Source organism: Solanum pennellii, chromosome 1, assembly GCF_001406875.1.
Source record: "Solanum pennellii chromosome 1, SPENNV200".
Lineage (NCBI taxonomy): Eukaryota > Viridiplantae > Streptophyta > Magnoliopsida > Solanales > Solanaceae > Solanum > Solanum pennellii.
The window spans coordinates 26,791,229-26,810,402 of NC_028637.1; the positions used below are offsets into that span (position 1 = coordinate 26,791,229).

Genomic DNA, 19,174 nt, shown 5'->3' on the forward strand with positions numbered 1-19,174 from the left:
TGCATACAAGAACTTATTCATTTAAGCCCCGGATTCAGCAACCATGTGAGGAACATACTTGGAGAGTTGGTTAAACTTCAGTCCATAATCTTGGACTGTCATGTTACCCTTCCTCAAGATCATGAATTCTTGAGCCTTTGCTTCTCTCAACTCTATTGGGAAAAAAACCGTCGAGAAAAGTCTCGCTAAAGCAATCCCAAGTGATAGGAGTTGCGTTTGCACCCCTATTCTCCTTCCACTGAGTGTACCAAATATGAGCCACATCTTTCAACTAGTATGATGCCAACTCAACCCTATCTTTCTCAGTGACTTGCATTACCTCAAAGATATTCTTGATCTCATCCAAGAATTCTGAGGATCCACATTAGCTTACTCTCCTAAGAACTAAGGCGGATTCATCCTAAAGAAGTCACAGGCCCTTTATGCTACTGATCCACCATTTTCATTCACATGAGCATCAACCCGATTGTTCCGGTTGCTCATACTCTAAGACAACATCTGTATGGCATTCCTGAACTCAGCATTGGAGACTTCTTGATTTTGGACTAGAGGAGTTGCATTTGCATTTCTGGCATTCGCATTCCCAGCATTTACTCTATGAGGAGGCATGAACTGAAATGTAGAACTACAAGTTAGAATGGAATAAGATCATATCTTACGCATGATAAGAGTAACAACAAAGTGTAGTTTTCCTAAAACACTTCATAGCCTTCCTCTCATTAGATGTGGTGAACTTCACACCCATGAAAAAGACTCTACTTAGTGCGGCTTTTTAGACATTCTAGGACTATTGAACCTAGTGCTATGATACCAAGTTTTATCACGCCCCGAGCTACCCTCGAGACGCGGACACAAAACCTAGGACCACAAGTGATCCCAAGCTAACCCTGCTTGCATAATCACGAGCATACTATAAAATATAAACTGATGCGGAAGCTCAATCATAATTTAATCTGAAAAGATGGGAAATACCCATATTCTATAACTGATATGTTTGAAAAGAATGACTTTAATACAAAAGAAATATTAACTCAATCCTAAGATGAATCTAAGTATATCTGAAATAAGCCTCTGACAGACTAGAAATACTGGACAAGCCCCAGCAAAAACTAAAACTAAAAGACTAAATACTGAAAAAGAAACCGATGACTATTGTCCTCGTAGAAATCTGCTGAACTGAAGATCTGAAATCGATCTATACGTGATGTGGATGCTGAGAACCTGAACCAATATCACGAGAAGATGTAGCGCACGTATGCTTCAATACATGAAACGTACTGAGCATGTAGGATAGAATAAATCTGAAATAAAACATAACAGAACAAGCACAAAAGCAAGTATAATAATTTGAACATGATATGCTAATTTCTGAGCTAACTGGATGCAATGACCAATTTATAACATGCTGAAACTGAATACTGAATATACTGATAAATGGTCAATCTAGAGAGTCTGACTGATCTGTGGGAGCTACTAATAACCGATAATAAAACCACATGAGCTAAATGTGGAGTCCGATGTATTCGCCCCATCGAGAGGACCCAATATACCCTGTCAAATGTATAAAGGCATGCTGGCATGATCACTAAGCTGATACCCACAAAGGGGACTTATAACCTACTTGGATAGTATTTGTAGGACTATTTGGGTATGCTAAACCCTAGTCCTACTCGGTATTATGCTACTCCCATTGATTTATGTAGTTAACTAATTATATCTTAATTTCTGTAAATATTGGATAGCTCAAAACTGAACTTGCAAACTGGAATGCAACATTTAATCTGATAATGATGCATTAAAAACTGAAACATGTATAGCTGCATAATTGACATGTCTGACCTAGCATGTCTAATACATGAACTAAGGAATTATAAAGGTATGGTTATGGAATTCATGCGATAATCTGAGTAATAACATGATCATCTTATTTGAAACATATATTTAATAAGTTCATGAAGTTCTATCAAAGTTCTAGAAACCCTAGATTTAATCAAAACAAGAGAATCAAGAACTTACTGAAAACTAGGGACCCAATGGGTGAAAGGAACCCACTAGTGAAAATCACATACTTGGTGATGAAATTCATGGAGAAACACTTAGATTTTGGGGCTGGAACTGCTGGCAACTTGCTTCGTTCTAGAACTAGGGTTCTTGAGGGTTTTCTCCTTTCTTGCTTCTAATTTTCTAACTTTTGATTTATGATTTTGACTTAGGTAAGTTCTTGTTATAGTTCTAGGCTTAAAGTGACTAAAATCTGATGATTCAGGGTCAAAATGATGTATCTTAGCGTTTAAACGAAGTGGAAAAAGACCAAAAGACCCCTGGATAAATTGCAGTGGGACCAAACGACGACCAGGACTGACGGTACGTCGTTTGTTCCGTAGGTTGGGCCTGTTCGACTAGCATTTACTAAAACGGTCATAAATTTTAACTCGGAGGTCTGATTTTAGCAAGGTCGGTGGCTATGGAAAGCTAATTCAACTATGTATCTAGGAATAGGTCATAGGACACCTAATACATTTTGTTGTACGAGTTATGATCATTTGAAGTTTACTCAACTGCATTTCCCCCTTAACTGTCTGCTAGTTCCCACCTATGGTAAGACCTACGGACCGTGCTGGTCGTGGCTCTTGTCAGAGAGTGGGTGAATGGGGTGTCGATCGACGGTCACGGACTACGGACCGTAGTCTGACCTGCGGACCGTAGGTCCGTCCATCGATCATGACTTAACCAAATTTTCCTGGGCTGAGATTTTGGGGTTTCCATTGATGCATGTACAGGACGGACCGTGGGTCAGTCTACAGTCTGTCGATGGCCCCACTGGTTACACCTGCATATTTTTCTGAAAAGCTGATTTTTGGTCTGTTTTGGATACAGAGTGTTACATTATTTATTAATGACTGTCACTTACATATCTTAATTAGATACACTAATTGATATGTATCATCCTTAAAATACATGTATATGAAATAGACAAATATATGAATTCAAAAATCCAACATATGATAAGGAACATGATATTACAAAATAATGGTTCTATCTTCTAAGTAATAACTCTTAAAGTAAAAGAATATGTTCAAGTTACCCCTTGTTGTCTAGAACGAAGACTAATACTTCCTTGCATACCTATACTCTAAAATTTAATGTGCACAAAACTTAACTTTACTTAGCAGTAAATTACATCCACCGAGAAGGAACCCAATGTTGAAATATAACCATAGATGTCAGAAACAGCACATCATACAATTAAGCTTTGCTGATGATCTGCTGCTGTTTAATAGAGGAGACACAACATAAAGAACACTCCTGTACAAGTGTTTCCAGCAGTTCTCAAATGTATCAGGCATCAAAACAAATCAGGAGAAGAGTTGTGTTTACTTTGGAGGAGTTTCAGAAGATATGCAACAATTAATTCTGCAACAAACGGGTTTTGTAGAGTTCAAAGACACTGTCAGTAGGGCAATGTCAACCTTTAATAGACAGGATATTGGGGAAAATCACAACATGTACAGTCCCGTTCTTATCTTATGCATGAAGGTTACAACTGGTTAATAGTGTTTTAACAACTGTGTAAGCTTTCTGGGCACAAATTTTCCTGCTACAAAAACAAATCCTCAAAAGGATAGAGACTATATGTAAAAGGTTCCTATGGAATGGAGAGATACAAGCTAAAGGAATGGGATACACTTTGTTGGATAAAAGTTGCAGGTGCACTATCCTCCAAAATAATCTATTATTTCATTTAATTCACCAAAATAATATGAAACTTTGAAATTTTACAAAAGTAATATAAACGTTGTTGGTAGTAACGTATTAGGCTATATTTCATTTTCACAAAATAAACAGACTAAAAGTATTTGGTAGACGGCGTTAAGAAGCATTACGTTACTGACAGTAACATTTTAAGCTTAAGACGTTACCATCAGTAACGTATCTTTGTAAATCTGCCACCTGCCACCTTAGAATCTCTGTACGAAATTTGACGTCGAAGACGTTACTGGAAGTCACGTTTTACATATAAAACGTTACTTGGAGTAACGATTATATCAAATCAAATCACAGGTCTGCCACCTGAGAATCTTTGTACAAAATGTGACGTTAAATCGTTACTGGGAGTCACGTTTTAAGACTAAAATGTTACCCTAAGTAACGATTCTATCATGTCACGGGTATGTGAAGATTTCTTGCTGATTTGATCGTCCAATAAAACGTTACTATATGTTACGTTTTAACTTTAAAATAAATTCTTAAAGTGTTGCCACAGAACATTATAAGAAATGGTTGTGTAGAACGTTTAGCACATTCAAATAATGTTCTACAAAGCTTCTGCGTATATGCCCTATTGTTGAATCAATACTCACAAAATTTCAATAGGTATGGCTTGTCAATATATTGTAATGTACTTATAACATATTTTTAATAACTATAATGCATCTTATTTTTGTGTGTAGGATTTTTTGATGGCTAATTTTGAAGATAACGTGATGATTGCTTTGTATTGGGGCGGTGAAATAATCACTGAAATAAACGGATTTCGATATAACGAATGTGCCAGAATGATTGTTAGCATGTCTATTTCGACCAACTACGTTGAATTAATTAAATTGTTGCATGAGAAAATGGGGACTGATGGAGAAAATATTCAATTGGATATTTCTGGAAAATATCCATGCTCATTTCAAGGTAACGTTATAAGATTTATTGAGTTCAAAATTGAGAATGACCAATCTTTGGTACAATTTTTTGCCATTCCTCAGAAATTTTTGAACAAGATTGATATAAATCTTTTGGAGATGTATATAAAGATTAGACCAATAAATCAAGATAATCTGTTTCGAATGAATGATCAACATGGTTATCATATGAATTTATTGGCTCAAAATTATGGATTTGCCACATTCAGTCAGCCTCATTTTACATACACTGCAACACATGGTATTCATCAATCATTTGATGAAGGCTCGGGTAGTCAAAGACATATTGAGAGTAGACACAATCAATATGAAATCAGGTAGAATAATCTTTTTAGCTAATTTTATTTAATAGCATGAATAATTAATTATTTTCATTTTTTTGTATTTCATGAATTTTTTTTTTTTACAGAGAAGATGAAGCTACCTTTGATTTGTGTAATGATGCACATGCTCAAAGAAGTGATGAAAATTCGGAGGAGGATGAACCTTCAGAAGATGATGGAGAGAGTAAAGTCATTGAAAGTGAATCCGATGAAGATATTGGAGATTTACCTCAAAATGAAAGTGCGGTGAATTTTCAAAATCAATTTGATGAAATGCAAAATAATGATATACCTTACTTTACAACATTGGAGACTGAGGAAGATATTTTTATCTCTACTCGTGAATCCGAAATGAAATGTTGTTCTGTTTGGGTCGAGGATGCAAAAAAAGATTTAGAAAAAAATATGTATTTTAGTAGTAAAACTAAGTTAAAACGGGCTGTGACAATTTGGAGTTTGCGCAAAAATAAAGAATTTAAGATTGTAATATCAACTAAGAGCGTATGGACTGTGAGATGCAGATTTTATGATTCTTTGGGTTGTCCATGGTTTCTTCGAGGTCGTAAGGTTGGAGGTAGCCTTTGGAAGATAGGAAAGTATTTTAATAATCATAGATGTGAGACTGAAGGGCTTACAACAGGTCACACTAACTTAGATACCAATTTAATTGCATCTCTATTTTTAAATCAAATAAGTAAAAATCCAAAATTGTTGGTAGTGGATGTCATGTCTAAGGTTCATGAAAAATTTGGTCATCAAGTAACATATAGAAAAGCGTGGCTTGGGCGTCAACGCGCATTTACATTGGTATATGGTGATTTTCAGAAATCATTTAGTGAGCTTCCTAAGTTTTTTGCAGCTTTTCAATACTTTAATCCTGGAACAGTTGTGGAATGGAAACACGAAGAGTCAATGAGTTCACCAGAGGTAAAAACTTTTAAGTTTGTATTTTGGGCTTTCAAGCCATGCATTGATGGGTTCCAAACTTGTCGTCCTGTTATTTCAGTAGATGGAACTCATATGTATGGTAAATATGAGATAAAATTGTTAATTGCTGTTGGAGTTGACGGAAATGATAACATTCTTCCTCTTGCGTTTGGTATTGTTGACAAAGAGTCGAAAGAGGCATGGAAATGGTTTTTTAGGAAATTGAGTGCACATGTGATAAAAGATAGAGAAGATATTTGTATTATCTCTGATAGGGCAAAAGGAATCTTGACTAGTTTATCGGAGTTGTGGCGATTGCAGGAACCTCGGGCCTTTCATCGATTTTGTCTGAGACATCTTAAAAGTAATTTTCAATCTCAATTTCCAAATAGGGACCTCAGTAATCTTATGTGGAGGGCTGCTACAACTCATCAAGTAAGGAAGTTTGAAGCTTTGATGTGGGAAATTCAAGAAGAAAATAGAGAAGCATATGAATACCTCATGCGAATTCCATTGGACAAATGGACTGTTAGTCATGATAATGGAAAAAGATGGGGAGTACTGACAACAAATCTTTCAGAGTCTTTCAACGGACTTCTAAAGAAAGCTCGAGGCTTGCCCGTCACTGCTATGGTTAGACTTTCATTGGAGCAAACCGTTGAACGATATACTCGTAGATGTCAAAAAACTCACCAACTTGTTGAGCAAAAGGAATTATGGACAAGCAGTTTCAAAAAGAAGTGGGAGAAAAACTATGAAAATTCAAAAAGACACTTTGTTTATGATTGGAATATATCCACAGGGGTATATGAGGTTAGATCAATACAAATTGATGGTATTGGTGGTAATCCTCATTGTATTTCATTAAGTGAAAAAAAATGTGATTGTGAAAAATGGGCTAATTTGCACTTCCCGTGTTCACATGTCATGAAGGTTACTGAAAGAATGGGAGCATTAGCTAGAAATTTTGTCAGCGAGCATTTCACAATAGAGAATTATGTTACAACATATTCTGGGTCATTCTCACCGATTGGACACGAGGCATATTGGCCATCACCAAGCTTTATAATGAGAAGTAATGAATTCTATCGACGTCCCAATCGATCAAGGACCACTAGAATTCATAATGAGATGGATCGTGATCCTGCAACATATGGGCGGGCTTGTGGATTGTGTAAACAAACTGGGCATGACAGGCGTCGATGTCCAACTCGAAATCAAATTTAAGTGGGTAGTCTAATTATGTATTTCTTTTACTTTCAAACAGCTCTAATTATGTATTTTTTTTAACTTTCAAACAGCTCTAATTTTTTTTAACTTTCAAACGGTTGCCTAAATTTGATCTTTACCTAAAGCAGATACAAGTTATCGCGTTGGTTGGTTATGAGTTGGTTCTATGCCCCTTGCTTTCATTTCATCTAGCAATTCAAAAACAGTTTGCATTTTCCCTTCTTCACCATAGGCATTCATAAGAGTTGTGAACGTCCTCGCTGATGGTATCAACCCATGTGCACATATAGTGTCAACCCACTTTCTTGCATCGTCTAACTTTCTGGCTTTGCAGAACCCATATATCAAGGAATTGAAAGTAGCTATGCTTGGGGTTATTCCTTTCCCTGTTATTAGTTCGTATACCTGAACAGCCTCACCGATGTCACCAAGTTTTGCATATCCGTCAATCGTAATATTAACCAAGAAAATGTCATCTATTAAGTCGCAATATATTAAAGCGTCAAACAAAACTCTTGCCTCATATATGTACCCTTTCTCACAGAAGCTTTTGAGAATAGATCTATGAGCAACAATATTTGGAATAATTCTCTTACAACACATATCTTTGTACAATTGAAAAGCCATATCAACCAATCCTTGCTTACAAAGGCCTTGAATGAGAATAGAGTACATGATATGATCCACCATTAATCTGATGATTTAGATCGGACTATCACTTAAACAATGAAAAACTTGCCAGCAACTACATTAAACAAAATAAATGACACACTAAAATCAATAAAGACACATAAATCACTTGGCAGCAACAACACTAAACAACAGTAACAATAAATGGCATACCATAGTTTCATATGCCGTCGAATTAGGCACATAACCTTGTTGATTTTGAGGACGTGAATTAGGATTACCAATAACAAGACGAGTAATGCGCCTGAACCAAATAAGATATGGATCATCATAGCGAAGTGGTTCATTATTAACCGGTGCATCACAACTATATTGGAGACGTTGGTTCCAAAATGATAACCAATGTGCATGTTCCAACTCCCAATTTGTATTTGGTCTTCCTCGACGATCATGGCGAAAGTGGTTGGAATCAAATGGAAACGGAGTTGGTATAGCTTGTTGTAGTCCAAATTGCCTCATAACACGATCTGGCAAATGAACCTCGACCACATCCCAACAAAATATTGGAACTCTAACTCGCCATATGTCTCGTCCAGCATGACAATAGAGAGGAAGACTCTCAATTAAGTCATCGGAATACGGTTCCCAAATAAACTACATGAAAAAAGAAAAGAGCAAAGTGAGTCTTTACATTTACAATATTTATAAATAAGTAAAAGCAATGTACCTGATCTTCTATCATAGAGTCAAGTGCATCCCTATAAACTTTCAACACATGCTTGGTAGTATTCGTCCAACTAAGATGTGCAAACCATCTAGTAGCATGCGGACCCCTAGGCAAACCAACATGAGAAATAGTTCTCGCATCTCTGTGGGCTACTATTTGAGGACGGAGAACAGTGACTCTCTCCCACGCCCAAATCTGGGAGAAAGAGTTTTAGGATTACATCTCTAAAAAATTTCATCCTCCAATAACACTACAGAGACAAATTGAAAGAAATATAAATAAATTATATGTACAATCATTAGGTATACCTGAAGTAGTGGCAAAAATCCGGCTATCTCATTTTGGGTACTCTGTGAAGCTTTACAAAGAAAATGATACAAGTATGCCAAGGTCGCACTCCCCCAACTATAAGATCCAATTTTATCGACATTTTCGAGCATAGGCAGGTACATAAGCTTCAAATAACCACCAGATGTATCCGCCATCATCATACCTGCAATCATCCAGAACATGAAACATCTTGCCTTCTGATTAACCATATCTTGTGTTGCCATGTTCGACAAATGTGGCTGGCTTAACATGTGTGAATTAAATGCAGCGACCTTGATGGAATTCGTTTTGAAGTCTTCACGAGAAGGAACAAAACCTAATAATCTTTGACAAATGTTTTGCCAATCCTCTATGGTCCTTATCATTTCATTACCAAGTACTGGATCACCATTCACAGGTAATCCATACAACACCTCTACGTCCTGCAAGGTAATTGTTGCTTCGCCTGTTCTAAAGTGAAAAGTGTGAGTTTCGGGACGCCAACGCTCAACTAGTGCAGTGATCAAACTACGGTCAATAGCAGGCCGATTAGATTTGTAAACACCATATAATCCAGATAACCTAATTACTTCAAGAACTCGTGGATGGATGGGATATTTCTCTATGAGCTTCCAAAAATTTCCATCTTCTCTCCTCGTATTAAGAATCATATTAACATTTCCTTCCCATATATCTTGTGATCTATGAGTAAGTTGTCCCGTTAATACATTCGATTCCAATGGACCGGGATCCAACTTGTATTCACTATCATTAGCCATAAAAAATACCTATGAAATACACATGAAAGTAAACTTAAATGTTAGCCCGAACTATTATGTAGTTTTTTCTTGGCGACATACTTCAAAAGTGATGTAAAGTTATGAAATCACATTTAAAAATTTTAAGGTCATTCTCTTTAATTTGGAAGTGTGTTGTATAAGACAAACCATCTTAGACTACACTAAGCAACAATAGAACTTGAGTATAATCTTTTTGTTGATATATGTTAAGAATCAAAATTTACAGAGAATTGTTTGAATAGATGAGACAAATTTAAGGAATCACAGAGAAGAATATAGATTATCATTATTAGATAGTTTCATTATATGTTTACATCTGTACAGTAGGCTATTTATATAAATGACTAAAGTGCTAATTACAATAATCAAAGTTAACCAACTAATGAGTTAAGCAATTTAGGCTAACAAATTAATTATGTTATGTAACTAACTAACAAACATATACTAATCTAAAAGACAATGTAACAATGACTATAGCTATTCTCTCAATGCACTGCTACGCAATCTTCTTCAACAATATACAATTGTTACAACTTTAAATAACAATTCTGAGTTCAGTGACCATGAAACAATCCTTAAATCGAACTAAACAAAACAAGTTACCAGATAACAACTTATTTTGGAATCCAATTTCATGAGTTGGTTGGCACGTTCTTCAATTTATACAAGATAGAATCCTACTTACGATTCAATTCAATTCCTTCGTAAAGAAAAACATACCTTAAGCAAAGAAACTACCTCTCGAAATACTTATGGCGCTGAAATATTGTGAATCCCCTTTTCCGGCAACCTTAACGACGAGAACCAGCAAGAGCGAGGGAATGAAAAAAGGGGAAATCTCTGAAATAGGGTTTATTTAGGTTAGAAGGTGAGGGAAAGTGCGGCTAATGGGTTATAAAATTCTAAAACGTTACCATCTGTAACGTATTTCGACTTAAACTCTAAAACGTTACTTTCAGTAACGTATTCCAACTTAAACTCTAAAACGTCACTTTCAGTAACGTATTCCAACTGAAACTCTAAAACGTGACTTTCAGTAACGTATTCCAACTTAAACTCTAAAACGTTATTTGTAGTAACGTATTATAACTTTAACGCCGTCCCCCCGTTAGTTTTGGTCTGTTTCTTGGCAGAATTAATAGATGGCCTAATACGTTACTGTCAACAACGTTTATACTAGTTTTGTAAAATTTTGAAAAAATATATTACTGTTGTAAATTGATTTAAATAATAAATTATTTTGGTAAAAAATTCCTCAATATTACTGATATATATGTGTGGAACAAAGCAGCTCTGCTGAAACACCTGTGGGAATTAAGCAAGAAGAAAGATAAATTATGGATTATTTGGGTACATACCTTATAACTCAAAGGTAGGAGACCGTGGGAAGTGAGAGCAAATCAAGCTTCTTGGATAGTGAGAAAAACCATGCAAGCAGGAATGTGGCTGGAAGAAAAGGGCCTGCAGGTTGCAGAAAGTTTGGAGGCAGAATAATATAGTATTAAAGAAATGTATAAGAGGCTGAGAGGGGAGTATATAAAAGTACCCTGGCAAAGAATGATATACAATAATCAAGGAAATCCTAAACGGATATTTGCATTGTACACCAGAGATAGATTGGGAAAATGGGGGATCACAAGTGAAGTAATATGTCCACTCTGCAAGGAAGTAAATTAATCACACCAGCATCTATTCTTCTCCTGTCGACTCTCAATAGGGATATGGCAAAAGCTTCTACACTGGTTAGCAATAAGTAGAGGCAGCAACGGATGGAATGAGGAACTAACATGGGCGATAGTGCATGCATCAAACAAAACTATACAAGAAGACGTATATAGAATAACCCTTGCAACAACAATATACTACATTTGGTAAGACAGGAACTACAAGATTTTTCAAAAAGAGGAGAGGAGTATGGAGTTGATCACTAGAACAATCATACATAACATACATTGTAGAGCTAATATGCTACCTCGATTTATACGTTTTATGCAAAAGCTTAACTTTTATCCTTAGAATAGAACTAGCAGGACGTTTGATTTGAAGTAGCTGCGCTCAGAGAGTGGAAGATGTCCACATCCAGAGTATCCAAGTACATATTGAAAAATCTGGTAATAAAACATTATAATTACCAAAAAAAAATAAATTACATGCACTATAACATTTTAATATGCACATAACTTATTTCTACAAGGAAACACTATTTTCTATTTATTCATTCGAAAAGAATAAACATCCCTTTAAATAATGAAATAATTTATACAAGTTAAAATTCTAATCGACTTTGAAGTTCTTGATTTAGGATTTTCGATATAATTCAATTAAAGAAAAAATTAATAATAAAAAAATAAATTTGAGGAAATAGTAAAATTATTTTTTCTATTATAGGATCATTTACTAAAGGCCAAAAAATTTAATAAATATTGATTTGATTCTTAGCTCGATATGATGTGATTTGAAGCTTTAGTAAACAATATTGACTGTGTATTATTTGTTCTATAATTTTCTAGTATGTATGTTACATGTTGGATTCTAACTTTCTTTTTGTGTTTTTTTGTTTCATAATTTTTTTGGGAAATTGATTTTATGTTTTTTACTTTTAATCTTTTGTAGTCATGATGATATGTGTTGAGGCTAATGTTTTGTCTGAAAATATGACGAGGATCGAAGTATTGGTAAATGTCTGTATTTAGTTAATCAATATTACTTGACCTTTTAACTGCTATATGTTCTTAGTATTATACTCACACATATGAATATACTTTCTATGGTGTATACCAAATACCGATGTATATTGTATCACAAATTTAAAAAATTATACCGTGGTGTGAAATATAATGACACTTGACATGTATTTTGATATTTTTTGGCATTTGATATTTATTTTATAAATATAAAAGTTTCATATGCCACATAAAAATTTATTGTGATATACTATCACGATCCGAGCTTACACCTTGGACGTAGCCGACAATTGTGAATCATTGCTAGTCCCGAAGTGAACCCTCATCTTGGCTGACAACAAGAGGAACGACTTAAAAACAAAGTTTTTGAACTGTTAAGTGAAACCAAATGCCCAACTCAAATCGTCTTTAAAATACTCAATAACTATGTATAATAGTTTACAAAAGCATCAAGGAAAAGTGACTCCTAAACTCTATCTATCTATGAATCCTCTAATGTTTAAGATAGGTGTTGGGAGAATATACCCCACGCCTCAAAATAAAGATATTGAAAGCAAATGTGAAGTCCTCCGGAATGAAAGGAGGCTCACCAAAACTGTTTGGAGTGGAGAGTGATCTCAACGATGCGCCAGTTAATTATTTAGAACACCTGTATCTGCATTGTACACCCTATTCATAGAAAGAGCTAAATCCAAAATAACAAAATTGGAAAGAGCTAATTTGACGCTTTTTTCAAGCTACTCTTAAATTGTGAGTTTTGAGAGAACTTCAAATGACCATAACTTTAAGCACATGATGAGTTAGGTGGACCATGAAATATCAAATCTAAGGTTGTTGAACAACTACTTTCTATCTCTCTATGAAGCTTATACTAACTGATATGGAGGTCGAGAAAAGACCCACGCCATCCTAGTAAAAAAATGAAATGATAAAACATAAATGAGGAATCCTTCGGAAGCAAGGAGACTCACCAAATAACTCAGAAACTCAACTAGATCAACGAACTTGTAATCGATGATCCTCGGAACCTGTAACTGAATCATGAAAGATACAGGCGAAATAGGGTAAGTACATAAAATATACGAGAATGCAAGGAAAAATCTAAAACACGACATAAGCTTAAACTGGATCTGACGAAACAACTTACATCATCTAAACTCAACTCAATCTCATCCATTTCAATATAAAAGTAATAGCAACAATTTGATATAAATAAAAGGTTTTAAAATAGTAGAGAACAACTCAATGTATTGGAAAATACAATATAATTATATTTGTATGTAAATATACAAAATAAACTCGGTTTTTGACATTCTCAAATAAGTGGATCCACTAATGCTTAAAAAGAAATAAGGAATCATCCAAAAAGTATGACCCTTTGTACGCACACTGGCTACATGGTTTATGGGGGCAGTGAGTTATTTGAACTCTTCTTCAATATTGATGCTCAATACTACTCCCAAAATATAAATTCATATTTCAAAAAAGAACATCTCATATTCCTCAATTTGAGATTATTACTCAAAATATTTCTCTTAATCGATATAGTACTCAAAACTCCTCATAAACTCTTTCAGAAATCGATGTTTCCTCTTTTCTTAAATGTAAAAACATTTACTCTTAAAAATACTTAATTACTATATATTAATTTTAATAAAATTAAAATCAACTTTATTATTCCTCAACTAGAGTATTCAAGTCCTATAACAAGTTAAATAGATTGTAAAAGACTTCTTAGAAGTGTCTCTCAAACTTGACTCTTAACTCTATCTTTAATTTGAATTATGAATCAAGAGTTATGATTTCTGATAGGAAGGATCTCGTGATGATTAAATGTGTTTTGGATAGTTAATCATAGGAAACGAGAAAAATATACTATCGGGGGAAAGGGTATGATGTGCAGATGAATTAAAACATTTGGTTATGAAATAAATATTGAAACAATGGAGTATGCGTTCTCTCTGCGAACGCGAACCTGGCACCTATTGTTTTCTCGGTCTTTTTTTTCACTCCCAAACTCGATTAAACTCATATGCATTGAAATTCTAAGCTAAAAACTCTCGAAATCTTATAACCTAGAATAATTTAAGCAAAAGACAACCAAGAACTATCAATTAACTTACTTATTAACAATATTATTGCCAAAAAAACTCAACCAAACATCAAAATTCAAGAATGGAGAGCAACAATTCAAGAGTACTAATCAAGAACTTAATTCGTCATTTCTTTTTATGGATGAATTCAAATAGGTGAATCATGACTGGAGTATGGGTGAATGAACCAAACATTATGAAAACTTACATACCTTAATTTGGCGAAATCAATCAATAAATATCCCAAATCTTGACGAACGCCTTGATCCTTTTTCACTCTTCTCCTCTCAAAACGCTAAGCGTAATTTATGATTTGTAAGATAACCCATATCATATTTGACCCCAAACTATTACTAAAAATGTTTTAATGTGACTGTTAAAGAAAAAGACCAAAATACCCCTCATTAATTTGGTTAACTTTCCTTAACTAGACAGTCTAATTTTAAATGGGCATATCTCCCTCACCTGAACTCGAAATTAGAAAATTAGTGGCTTTAGAAAGAGGATTCCAAGACCTTTCATTTGATATATTCTTGGCCACCTAACTCATAATATGCTGAATGTTTTGGCCATTTAAAGTTGACATAAAACTCACAACTTAAGCATAACTTGTGAAATTTTAGATTTTTCTATTTCCAAATTGTTTCATGAGAGAGTTCCCTAAGCACATAAAAATAATGGTAATGGGGAAATCGAGCCTAATATTCTTTAGCGGCTCTGGTGGACAAAGCTGCACCTAGAGGAGCTAGTTCAAGGACACGCAGAGGAGCAAACCATTTAGATGCTATCACCCGTCTCTAAGAGCAAGATGATTCACCTGATGTTGTCACTGGTATTATCAAAGTCTTTACTTTTTATGTAGAATTATTGTTTGATATAGGTGTGAGTCTATATTTTCTGACTTCGTATATTGCTATGGGTTTGGATATTATTCTCGAGCAACTTCTTGAGCCTTTCAGTATTTCCACACCTATTGGTTAGTCTGTTCTAGCTGAGAGACTTTATCGTGATTGTGCAATCTCTATCATTCAAAAGGACACCATGGCTGACTTAGTCAAGTTAGACATGGTGGACTTTGATATTATTTTAGGTATGGACTAACTTCATGCTTTTTATGCTTAACCTGATTGTAGAACTCAAGCAGTTAAGTTACAATTTCCGAATGAGCCAGTTATAGAGTGGAGGAGTAGTTCAGTAGTACCTAAGGGTCGGTTTATTTCATACCTTAAGGACAGAAAGTTAGTTTCCAAGGGGTGTATCTATCACTTAGTCCGAGTTAATTAGTCTAGTGTTGAAACACAACATATTTAGTCTAATGAGTCCCTCCTGAGAGAGAAATAGACTTCTGCATAGATATTCTTTCTTATACTCGACATATGTCCATTCTACTTATAGAATGACTCTAGCTGAGTTGAAAGAGTTAAAAGAACAAATTGAAATACCATCTTGATAAAGGTTTAATTCAACCCAATGTCTCATCTTGGGGCACTATGGTCTTACTTGTGAGGAAGAAAGATGATTTTCTTAGGGTGTGTATTAATTAGCGCAAATTGAACAAGGTTACTATAAAGAATTAGTATCACCTTTCGATAATTGACAATCTTATACATAACTTTTGGGTGCCATTTGTTTTTCTATGATAGACATCAGATATGCTATTATCAATTGAGAGAAAGAGAAAGTGACATCCCGAAGACAATGTTCAAGTCCTGCTATTGTCATTTTGAGTTTTTAGTTATGTCATTTTGTTTGATTCATGCTCCCACAACATTCATGGACCTTTTCAACATTGTGTTTAAACCATATCTTGATATGTTTGTTATCATGTTTATTGATGACATTTTAATTTATTCGAGGAATGAGAAAGATCATGCTAGTCATCTCAGAGTAGTTCCCCAAATTCCCAATGATAGTGAGAGATATATGTCAAAGTTTCCAAGTGTGAGTTTTGGCTTGATTTAGTGGAATTCTTAGACCACATTATTTTTGGTCAAGGGATTCGAGCTGCCACTGAGAAGATTGAAGTAGTGTACAACAAGCCCAAACCCACATCTCCAACTGATATAAGAAGTTTCTTTGAAATGACTTGTTATTATAGAAGGTTTGTCAAGAGGTTCTAAACTATTTTATCCTTATTCACAAAATGACTTAGAGGACAGTGAAATTCTAATAGTCTAAAGATTATGAGAAAACCTTTTAGGAATTGAAAACACGATTGACTACTTCCTAGTGTTGACCTTATCGGAGGGTAGACAAGGCTTTGTTGTGTATTATGATGCGTCCAGTGTTACAATGGGTTCTGTATTGATGCATAATTGTAAAGTTCTAGCTTATGCCTCTATGAAACATAAGATTCAAGAGAAGAATTACCCAACTCATGATCTCGTGTTTGAAGTAGTAGTGTTTGCTTTGAAAATATAGCGTCACTATCTCTATGGTGTTCATGATGATGTGTTAACCGATGCCAAGAGTCTTCAGTAAATAATTTAATCTTAGATAGTGGGGTGGGGAGTTAGAGTTACTCAAGCATTATGACATGAGTATTCTCTATCACCCAAGTAAGGATAATGCTATTTTTGATGATTTGAGCTAGTTGCCTATGGGTAGTACTGCCCATGTTGATAAAGGAAAGAGAAATTAGGTAAAGTTGTGCACAAACTTGCACGATTGGGAGTACGGTTAACAGTTTCCAACGAAGGTGGAGTTGCGATGATGAATGGGGCTAAATCAACACTCTTATCTGAAGTGAAAGAGAAAAAAATACCAAGACCATGTATTTCTTGAATTAAAGGCAAATGTTCATAAGCAAAATGTGATGGCTTCTGAACAAGGGGGAGATGGGGTGTTGAGGTATCAAGGTAGATTATGTCTACCAAATATGGATTAAATCCAAGAGAGGACAAGGTAGGAAGCTCATACCTCCAAATATTTGATCGATCCTGCCTCCACAAAGATGTACCGTGGTGAGAGAAGTCTATTGGTGAAGTAGTATGAAGAGGTGTACTGTAGAGTTATTTGCTAAGCGCACGAATCTGAATCAAGTCAAGGCTAATCATCAAAGGCCTGGTAGTATGGATTAGAACATAGACCTTCAATAGTAGAAGTGGGAAAGGATTAACATGGATTTCATTAATGTTTTGCCACGATCTCACAGGCAACATGAGTCAATTTGGGTAATTGTAGATTGGATGACTAAATCATCCCATTTCTTACAGGTAAAGACTACTTATTAGACAGAAGATTATGTCAGATTTTATATTGAAGAGATAGTCAGACTTCATGGAGTTTTGGTGTCCATCATTCAGATAGAGGTGCATAATTCACCACACAATTTATGAAGTCTTTTCAGAAAAGTTTGGGTTCGTGAACCTTAGTACTACCTTCCATCCGCAAAATGATGGTTAAGATGAACATATGATTCAGACTTTAGAAGATATGTTGAAGGAGTGTGTGATAGATTTCAAACGTAATTGGGATGACCACTTACCTCTCAAAGAGTTCACTTACGACAATAACTATCACTCTAGAGTCCAGATTGCTCCCTATGAGGCTCTTTATGGGAGAATATGTAGATCTCCTATTGGATGGTTTGAGGCTGGTGAAGTTGGGTTGATAAGAATAGACTTGGTCATCAAGCTATAAAGAAAGTTAAGATCATTCAAGAATGGTTGAAAACAACGCAAAGTCGTCAAAAATCTTATATAAATGTTAGGAGGAGAGACTTGGAGTTTAAAGTGGATGATTGGCTTTACTTGAATGTTTCACCATTGAGGGGTTTTATGAGATTCGGTAAGAAGGGAAAACTTAGTCCCTGGTATATTCTTCCTTACACATTATCTAAAAGAATTGAACCTGTAGCTTATGAGTTAGAGTTACCGTCAGAGTTAGCAGCGGTCTATTCGGTATTCCACATGCCAATGTTGAAAAAGTGTATGGGCGACCCTTCTTTTACTATACCTACATAGATTATTGGTATTAAGGACAACCTATCGAGGAGTTACTCATTGAGATACTTAATCGTTAGGTTCACAAGTTGAGAACCAAAAAGGTTATGGGGGAATCAGTTTTCTTGAAAAAGCTACTTGTAAGGTTGAAGAAGATATGAACAAGAAATACCCACATATATTCACATCTCGGAGGTTCCAATCTAAAATGTTAACTTTCATGGTACTCTTTAAACTAACTTAGTTTATGAACACGTTATCAATTCAAAAAATTTAAGCGAGCATTCAAATAATAAGTTTTGCACAAAATAATATTGGACATCCTTTTCTACATACATACATACATATATATATATATATATATATATGAAGATGACCAATGAATGTTTTATTAGGTAAATGCAATAATGTATATAGTTATTTCAATTTGATGTGTTCAATCATATAGTTAGTTGTATCTCTCTAATATTACCTTATAGAAGATATTTTTGTGTATTTTTCTTGTCATCTAACCAAATGTGATTTGCATGTGTTTTTCACTTAATCTCTTTAGATGTCATATGAACAGGTGGAGAACAAATACATTTTAATTTTAGACCCATTTTTGTATAATAATTTTTATTTTATAAGTTATATCATAATAAATGACTTTCATTTTATTGGATCTCAAATTTGACTTCTCGATTGACCGTGTATATAAATTAAAGATATTTATCTGACTGTCAATAGTTAATTGAGAAAACTTAATTTTATTTTTTTACCAAAAAACTAAAAGTAAAAATTAAAGAATATATTTTAGTTGAAATGATATAT

The 19,174-nt window shown here is 34.7% G+C and overlaps 1 protein-coding gene across 1 annotated transcript; it reads right to left on the reverse strand.

The window, feature by feature from the left end:
- Window positions 1–7,969: 7,969 nt before the first annotated feature.
- On the reverse strand, window positions 7,970–10,694 carry LOC107019040 (serine/threonine-protein phosphatase 7 long form homolog). Its single transcript, XM_015219633.2, has 4 exons — window positions 10,361–10,694; window positions 8,840–9,628; window positions 8,532–8,726; window positions 7,970–8,458 (listed from the first exon to the last, which is right to left on the reverse strand). Exons 2-4 carry the CDS (start codon window positions 9,617–9,619, stop codon window positions 7,970–7,972), a joined length of 1,464 nt encoding a protein of 487 aa, XP_015075119.2. The 5' UTR covers window positions 9,620–9,628; window positions 10,361–10,694.
- Between the last annotated feature and the right edge of the window lie 8,480 nt (window positions 10,695–19,174).

Bases quoted from the DNA above. Each gene is read 5' to 3' on its own strand.
- LOC107019040 (XM_015219633.2), bottom strand. From the start codon at position 9,619: ATGGCTAATGATAGTGAATACAAGTTGGATCCCGGTCCATTGGAATCG. The intron at 8,727-8,839 runs GTATACCTAATG...TCTTTCTCCCAG, and splicing joins GATTTTTGCCACTACTTCAG to ATTTGGGCGTGGGAGAGAGT. The intron at 8,459-8,531 runs GTACATTGCTTT...TTTTTCATGTAG, and splicing joins ACTCTATGATAGAAGATCAG to TTTATTTGGGAACCGTATTC.